We start from the raw sequence: 8,884 nt of genomic DNA, 5'->3' as shown, positions 1-8,884 counted from the left end.
CAGTTGAAAAGGTCCCCACAACTCTACAAGCACATGAGAGAGAAAGACAGAGAAAAAGAGTAACCTTAATTGGGAAGAGACCCACCACAAAGGAAGGACAATTCCATTTCCATTTCAACAAGATCTCTGTCTGTCTCACTCCAAACATCATACCAAACTCTACAAAGGAATCATTTTTCATTCTCTGTTCAACTCACTCACTCACTCAGTCCATAACAACAGAGAATATGTCAAACAGCAATGAAGATTCTTCTACTTCCAATCTGAATTCAAGCAAACCACCTCCGAAGAAGACAAAAACACTTGCTTCCCTCAATCTAAGAGTCTCAGTTGATGCTGCTCCTGATAACAACAATAATAATAATAACAATAATAATAATGGAATTTCATCTTCAGCTAAAACTAACAAAACAGATTTCTCAGACCAACAATGGAACTACCCTTCTTTCCTTGGCATTGGCAGCACCTCCAGAAAAAGAAGACCACCACCACCACCTCCTCCTCCTTCCAAACCTTCCAACACCCTTCCTCCTCCTCCTCCTCATCATCATCATCATCCTCGTCCCATCTCCAACAAAACCTCTTCCTCTTCACTTCTTCCACCACCTTCATCTACCCCCATCACCAGACAACAACACTCTATCTCCTCTCCCATCTTCTATCTCGTTAGTTACTTCTTTTCCCCCCTTTCTTCCAACTTCTATTCATACAATTTCATACTTTATTTTCAACTTATCTCAATTTTTTATTTTTATTGTTTTTGCAGCTCATTATCACTTGTATTATTTTTGTACCCTATTCAATTTATCTACAATACAACCTTGCCAAACTCAAGGTATAAATTGCTTGCACCCTTTTCATTTAATTCACTTTTTATTTATGTTGTTGGCTTGGCTTTGGCTTGGATCCATTATTTATTTATCCATCTATTCATTTTATTTGGTTCCAGGATATGAAACTTCACCTCTGTTGTCAAACTGATTTATGTTATGGGAATGGAAAAACATCTATACAAAAAGATGTTGTTGATAATGATGATGATGATGGTTCCCTTTCTTTTGACATCCTGAATGCTGATAGTAGAACAATTTCTTTGTATATTGTACTATTCACACTCCTTTTGCCTTTTGTATTGTACAAATATCTTGATTATCTTCCTCAAATAATTAATTTCTTGAGAAGAACAGAAAGTAACAAGGAGGATGTACCATTAAAGAAGAGAATTGCTTATATGGTAGATGTGTTTTTCTCCATATATCCTTATGCAAAGCTACTTGCCCTTCTTTCTGCAACTCTCTTTCTTATAGCATTTGGTGGTTTAGCATTGTATGCCGTTACTGGCGGTAGCTTGGCCGAAGCACTTTGGCATTCTTGGACTTATGTAGCTGATGCAGGAAATCATGCTGAAACAGAAGGAACCGGCCAGAGAATCGTCTCTGTCTCAATTAGTTCGGGTGGCATGCTTATATTTGCCATGATGCTTGGGCTTGTTTCCGATGCTATATCAGAGAAGGTGGATTCTCTTAGAAAAGGGAAGAGTGAAGTGATAGAAAAAAACCATATACTCATCCTTGGCTGGAGTGACAAATTGGTAATCATCTCATTGATTTTCTTAGAAACATTTTGAGTTTTTTAATTCGAACGAATTTGATGTTTAGGAATTCATTTTGAGTTTTTGGATCCTCTAGGGAAATTTGGTTTCCTTGCATAAACATTCATTTTGAAGTTTTCTTCTCTCTATATGAGTGCTATTCATCTGAGTGCATTAGTTATTTTTCTTCATAAATATGACAAATAAAGGCTGATACTGATATTTTATTACAGGGTTCACTTTTGAAGCAGCTAGCGATAGCAAATAAGAGTGTCGGTGGTGGTGTTATTGTGGTGCTTGCAGAAAAGGAAAAGGAGGAAATGGAAATGGATATAACAAAGCTGGAATTCGATTTCATGGGGACATCTGTAATATGTAGAAGTGGCAGTCCACTTATACTGGCTGACCTAAAGAAGGTATTGCCGTCATATTTTGTTCTTCATTCAGGGAAAGAGTAACTATTAGCATTGTCTCTGGGATCATTATTTATTCTATACTATGTATTTGTAGGTTTCAGTTTCAAAGGCACGTGCAATCATTGTGTTAGCTTCGGACGAAAATGCAGATCAGGTCATTCACCTTACTTTTAGTTGCTATTGTTGTTTTGTTGGTGACTAATTCTTGCACAGGAACTTCTTAGTCAATTTTTTCCTCAAATTTATGTCTCCAGAGTGATGCGCGCGCTTTGAGAGTTGTTCTTAGCTTAAATGGTGTAAAGGAGGGCTTAAGGGCGCATGTTGTTGTGGAGATGAGTGACCTTGACAATGAACCCCTAGTGAAACTTGTTGGTGGAGAACTCATTGAAACAGTTGTCGCACATGATGTAATTGGACGTTTGATGATTCAGTGTGCTCTGCAGCCAGGCCTTGCACAGGTCATTATTTAAATAACTCAATCCCTCTATTATTGACTTGATGGCTTCACTGGTGCATTTGGTTTGTAGTTACCTAAACCTGGAATCATTTTGTGTTTGTTCATTTGTTTTCTTTCTCTTGGCCAGATATGGGAGGATATTTTGGGATTTGAGAATGCCGAGTTTTACATAAAACAATGGCCTGAACTGGATGGTCTTCTTTTCAAAGACATATTAATTTCATTTCCTGATGCAATACCCTGTGGAGTTAAGGTTGCTGCAGATGGAGGGAAGATTGTCATAAATCCAGATGATAATTATGTTCTGAGAGATGATGATGAAGTCCTTGTCATAGCCGAGGATGACGATACCTATGCTCCAGGCCCTCTGCCAGAGGTAATCTTTCTGTTCTAGCTAGTCTTTCAGCATTAGAGCGATTTAGTTTGTCTGCCTAATTGGGAAATATGCTAATTTAGGTATTAGAATGTAGTATATCTGCCACATTTTCTTGAATTCATTAAATCAATGATCACAGGTGACTTAGATAATACATTTCTGTAATCAGAAACTAACGTTACACATTACTTGTTGTTTTAATACTGTATAATTTGTATAGGTACGCAAGGGCTATTTCCCTAGGATACGTGACCCCCCTAAATATCCAGAGAAGATCTTATTTTGTGGCTGGCGCCGTGACATAGACGATATGATCATGGTAATTCCCTAAGTTTTGTTCATTGTATATCCTTACTTTTAAGACAAAGCTACATTGCTATGTGATATGGATGCAACTGTGATAACACTATGATGCACTATCATTTGATGTGTAAAAAGAACTGATTTATCCTTTGACGGAACATAAAATTATAAAATCAAGCTACATTTGAAAGATCTTGACTTCTGTGGAATTATTACTAAAGAAGATTGAATTTTGACACTCCCAAAGGTTGTATTTGGAAATAGAGAATTAGCTACAACATAATGATATATGCCAAGCACATAAGATTCATGTGATTGAATATGTTTTATCTAAGTGATCTACTATGGTACCAAATAACAGCATATGAATAATCTCTCTGTAGACATTCTGGGGTCAGTTTCACCTTCTAATTGTTCAATTATTTGAAAGAATTATCATTTTTTTTTTAAATTTCGTCAAATCTACCATGAGAGGGCAATATCAGATTTCGAAAACCTGCTGAAAAGTTAGAGTAAAAGACTTTGGAAGGGTGAGAGGCGATGGAGAGGATATAGTGAACCCCACGTGTCTGCCTCCGGCTTCGAAGCTGTGGGGAAGAAAAGGACTCGGCTTAACTGAATCTATGGAAGTAAAATCTCTATAAATTACAGGGGCTAGACTCTAATATGGACGCTCTTGCTAAACTATGGGAGACTGCGACAAATCTCTGAAATGACTCACAAGGACTCCTAGTCCTAGCTCAATACAGTAATGCTTCAAACCTGAGTTGGCATCCAATATTATTTTACTATCAGATTCAAAAATGACATGATCAAACCCTTGAGAATGAGCTAACTGAAGGGAAGTAAGTAGAGCATATGCTTCAGCTTCATGCACCATAGCATGGGGCCAGAAGTAAGACAAGTGAGCAAAGACAGTTTCCAGAACTGCCATGGAAGAAAATTCCTATGCCTATACTTGTTGCTGCAGATCCAATCCAAAGATTGATGTGTCCTCGGTTATATTTCATCTTTACTAGGCTCTGGTTTGGTCCAACATTGGAAGGAGTGAAACATTCTCTCCCGCACCATATAAATTAACCACTGCCCACTTGAACCGGTGGAAATCTCACAAAGTGTCGTTAACTAGTGAAGCAACATGAGATGGTTGCGGATGACTAGCCACCCACAGGTATTCATTTCGACTACACCAAATACACCACAAGGCAGTTGCAAATACTCACTGGTTCAGCTTATAAGGTGGAATATATAAGAAAGAATGCACTGGGGAAACTGTCTGCTCGGGAGAGAAGAGGGCCGAGCTCTTTCCAAAGGTCCGGCACCTTCCAGCACTTAACATTAGATTCACACCCAAAGAAGATGTGCCACACCTCCTCAATTACCCTTGAGCACACAACACGCAAACAAGAGCAAGGGGTTTCTCTTAGTATGGATATTTGAGCGGGTTGGCAATCAACTCCGAGCAGCTCTCCAACATAGGTTTCTGACTTTAGGTGGAACGCTGAGCTGCAAAATTCGAATCCATTCACCTTCAGTTGAGAGTTGAGGCAGTTCTGTCTGAAAGAAGAACTTGAATACAAAGCTTATAGGCCAGCCTAACTGAGTAGATATCATCAATATTTGGAAATCAAACCAGTGCATCTATCACCGAGCAAGAGTGCAGAGGGATATTAAGAATAGCTTCAGTGTCAAATTCATTGGAAATAGCCTGTAAAAGATAATTTCTCCAGGTATTTGGAATCGGGTCAAACAGATTACCAACTAAGGTTCAGTCCATGCATTAATAACAGAACCCACACCAATTTCCCATCTATAACAAAGGTATAGCAAAGGAATGGAGCTCCAAATACTCCTACACATAAAACTTGGATTATGGCCAAGCTTGGCCTCCATAAAACCCTGCTTGGGAAAGTATTTAGCCTTGAGTACACAGGTGAGTAGGGAGTTATGAATAGTTGTAACTTTTGCCGTAAGTGTGTTTTTGCATGGGCACATGGTGTTCCAGTCAATTTCAAGCTCCTGCAAGCTGGTGATTTAATCCTTAACCAAATAGCCATCCTGCAGATTCAAAATAAAAACCTCTGTCCACATTATCGCGCCTAAAGCATTTTAAATTGGATACCTTTTGGTCTAAGATATGCAAAAAGGTTCAACAGCCTAGTAGTTTAATTAATTGAGGTTTAATGTTTTGACTGTATTAGTTTACGTAAGCATCAGAACAAAACTTCTACAACAGTCATACACAAATTGAGATAGTATTTAGTAAGAAATTTTACTGTGTATTACTCAATGCCCAAAGTTGTGCTCTTCATCCCTATGGTGTATGCTGTTATAATGGTAGGTAGTCACTTAACTGAAATAAGCTAATAGATCTATCTACAATATGAAACAAAATTCTAGCTTCATAATCTTCTTCTAACATATCCTTCATGTTTATTGTTTTGCAGGTTTTAGAAGCAATGTTAGCCCCTGGTTCAGAACTCTGGATGTTCAATGAGGTTCCTGAAAAGAAAAGAGAGAGGAAACTTGCAGCTGGTGAACTTGACGTTTTTGGGCTAGAGAACATAAAGCTTGTCCACAGGGAGGGAAATGCTGTCATTAGGCGGCACCTGGAGAGTCTTCCATTAGAGACTTTTGATTCTGTAAGTTTCAACTTTTCTTCTCGTCATGTTTATAGCTTGAAATGCATCGGTGTGCACTGAGGAAGGAATCAACTAGCATTTATGCACCATGTCCATGTGAAAATGTTCAGAGTTTAATGCCACATTATCATATTTTATGCTAATTGATTCTGGAAATTTGATTGAGTATGCTTCTGTCTCACTTGAAATTATTAGCTATACATACTTTCATTAAAAAAAGTGATATAGTTAGAATGGTTGCCTCCACGAAATTGGTGCATGGGACAAAATAAAAGTGCTGTCAAATATAATTATGAGCAATGTGCATGTTGAAGTATGAATTCAAGTGTCAGAGTATCTTCAGATTCAGGATAGTTAAGCAAAGTAACGGAAAATATTCTTCAACTGTATACTAACTCTAAGAGGACAGATCCTTATTCTTGCAGATGAGTCGGTGGAGGACTCTGTTGCTCATTCTGACTCAAGATCCCTGGCTACCCTTCTGCTCATTCGTGATATACAGGTATCCACTGTAGCATTTCATATTGGTGTTATGATATTCGTATAATACTACTGTCGAACTGTTTTGTGAACTTATTTGAAATGAAAACCATCTCCAACCCCGTCTTTTTTTTTGTAGTCGAGACGTCTACCATACAAAGACACAAAGTCAACTTTGAGGTTATCTGGATTCTCTCACAACTCATGGATCCGTGAAATGCAGCAAGCTTCAGACAAATCAATTATAATTAGTGAAATTTTGGATTCTAGGACTAGAAATCTAGTTTCCGTGTCCAGAATAAGTGATTATGTATTATCTAATGAGCTGGTTAGCATGGCACTAGCTATGGTGGCCGAAGACAAACAAATCAACCGTGTTCTTGAGGAATTATTCGCGGAGGAGGTAGGCCTCATTTGAACTTATTTTAGCTGTTTCTCGTCTTGTTGATGGATTTCAGTTGGATTTCAGTTGAATTTCAATTTCTTTTGTTCTCTAGAATTTTCGATTCTCTAAATGTGAAAGTGAAACTGCTAGTTTAGTATTTTTGAGAATTTTGTTTATATTATATGGTTTTGCATTACAAGATCAAAATGAATGACATATAATGTTGGAATTGTGGTGCAATTATGCAGGGGAATGAAATGTGCATTAAGCCAGCAGAGTTCTATTTATTTGACCAGGAGGAGCTTTGTTTTTACGACATAATGATTAGGGGCCGTACAAGAAAGGAGATTGTTATAGGTTATCGTCTTTGCAACCAAGAACGTGCTACTATCAACCCTTCAGAAAAGTCAGTTACAAGAAAATGGTCTCTTGATGATGTTTTTGTTGTTATTGCCTCGGGCGAATGACAGAAGAAAGGAATAGTACCATTAATCATGTTCCTTATGTTATGCCCTCATTGTGTTTCATGCATGCCTACACACTATGATGACCATTCCTTTCCCTCCCCATTTAACTTGCAAAAGGTACTGACATTGGCAGCTAGTTAGCTGTTAATAGCAGCTGGGAATTTGAAGGATTCCTTAAATTTGGAAGGAACATGATTTTTCCGGTTCGACAAATTCCTCAAGATATTGATTGACCGTGTTATTTAATGTGTACTGTTGTATTTGGAACGTTAGTGTAACTTGTAACATAATCTTTCTTAAATAGATGTAGTTGACTAGGGACGAATACAAGTTGCAGATGGTAACATATATTTAGAAACTTTGAACTCAATCAGAATGAGAAAGATGTTGTACTGATTCAAAGTGGTCTATATATAAAAATTCACTTATGTTTCTTTTCATGTCAAATCAGCAGCAGCTTGAGAAAGTAAAAAAAGTGAAGTTTCATGTTAGTTCAAAAACATGTTAAACTTAATTAAGCAATTACAATTTACAATACAAGTGATTATCGTTTATGAACTTGTTTATAACAAAAGATAAAAATAGCTTATATATAAAGTCAAAACTGTTTAGCATAAACTACAAGTTGTTTTCACATAATCTTAGAATTGAGAGTTGAGCCTAACTCAACCTTATAAAATCAGCTTGTAAGGCGAGGATTGCTCTCACTTATAAACACGCATTCAGGTCATCTCACAACCGATGTGGAATTTCTTAACACATAAGTTATAAATTGTTTCTATATTATGAAAATAAGTTGAATATAACTTATTGATATGTTGTAAGTTGTTTTTGTAAGGTCTTTCAAACAGTAATGTAAGTGCTTATAGCAATATATAAACTCAAAGAATCTATTAAAAACAGGCCCATATATAATAGATATTGCAAATGCATCCTTTAAAAACCATTTAAATGCCATTTAATAATCCCAAATCTTTATAGAATCAGTCAGGTACATATTTTTTAACATGGATTATTAAATTTGTAATGTCACTGTAACTTGTAAAATCTTTATCGTGTTCTTTAATGTAAGATTACTATATTTTTAACGTTACTGTAAAATAATCTTTTATAAGTTGCAAAGAACAAGTTGAAGTTGCGGAGGGAAAAACGTTTAGAAACTTGGAATTCACGTTTCATTGAGATAGATATTGTACTGATCCCTTCTATATATAAAATTCACTTATATATGTTTCTTTTCGTGTTAAGTTAGTCAGTAGCAACTTGAGTCAAAAAAACGTGATGCTTCATATAATAGGGTGTGAACTGTGAAGTTTCATGTTAGTTCAAAATTCAAATACATTTAATTAAGCTTTGTTATAAAAAGTTACATGTTAAGTTTAATCAAGTGAGTGTATATTATATAGTAACTATTTTATGTATAAACTATTTTTTGTAACATAAGATAAAATAAAGTGAATTGGTACTAGTAGTACTTAAGTCCAGCTTGTGAAAAAAGCTTGTAATATTTAATGTGGAGTTATCCACATTCCACATCACTAATCAACTCCATATATATATATTTATTTTTTTTACCTACCCAACCCTACGTGTGAATGTGGGATATGGATTCGGTGAATTCACACATATACTGACTGCAGTGCAGTCGGCCACATATAAACCGTCCGATCAAGATCGGACGGTTCAGATTTTAAAATCATATTTTACAATTAAAATTTGAGCCGTCTGATCTTGATCAGACGGTCCAAATCTACTGACTGCATGCAG

The 8,884-nt window shown here is 36.5% G+C and overlaps 1 protein-coding gene across 1 annotated transcript; it reads left to right on the top strand.

Moving 5' to 3' along the window:
* Nucleotides 1-7,521, top strand: LOC123910486 (ion channel DMI1). Its single transcript, XM_045961600.1, has 12 exons — nt 1-665; nt 767-835; nt 950-1,591; nt 1,825-2,007; nt 2,102-2,161; nt 2,262-2,465; nt 2,592-2,840; nt 3,061-3,159; nt 5,591-5,785; nt 6,195-6,287; nt 6,405-6,668; nt 6,899-7,521. Exons 1-12 carry the CDS (start codon nt 228-230, stop codon nt 7,115-7,117), a joined length of 2,715 nt encoding a protein of 904 aa, XP_045817556.1. The 5' UTR covers nt 1-227; the 3' UTR covers nt 7,118-7,521.
* The last annotated feature ends 1,363 nt before the right edge of the window (nt 7,522-8,884 follow it).

This window comes from Trifolium pratense, linkage group LG2, assembly GCF_020283565.1.
Source record: "Trifolium pratense cultivar HEN17-A07 linkage group LG2, ARS_RC_1.1, whole genome shotgun sequence".
Lineage (NCBI taxonomy): Eukaryota > Viridiplantae > Streptophyta > Magnoliopsida > Fabales > Fabaceae > Trifolium > Trifolium pratense.
The sequence above is the reverse complement of the archived record's forward strand: the minus strand, read 5'-3'. Positions and strand labels throughout refer to the sequence as shown.

Excerpts from the sequence above, each read along its gene's own strand:
- LOC123910486 (XM_045961600.1), top strand. The coding sequence starts at position 228 with ATGTCAAACAGCAATGAAGATTCTTCTACTTCCAATCTGAATTCAAGC. Across the intron at positions 5,786-6,194 it reads CATTAGAGACTTTTGATTCT|ATCCTTATTCTTGCAGATGA; the intron begins GTAAGTTTCAAC and ends CTAAGAGGACAG. Across the intron at positions 6,288-6,404 it reads TGCTCATTCGTGATATACAG|TCGAGACGTCTACCATACAA; the intron begins GTATCCACTGTA and ends TTTTTTTTGTAG.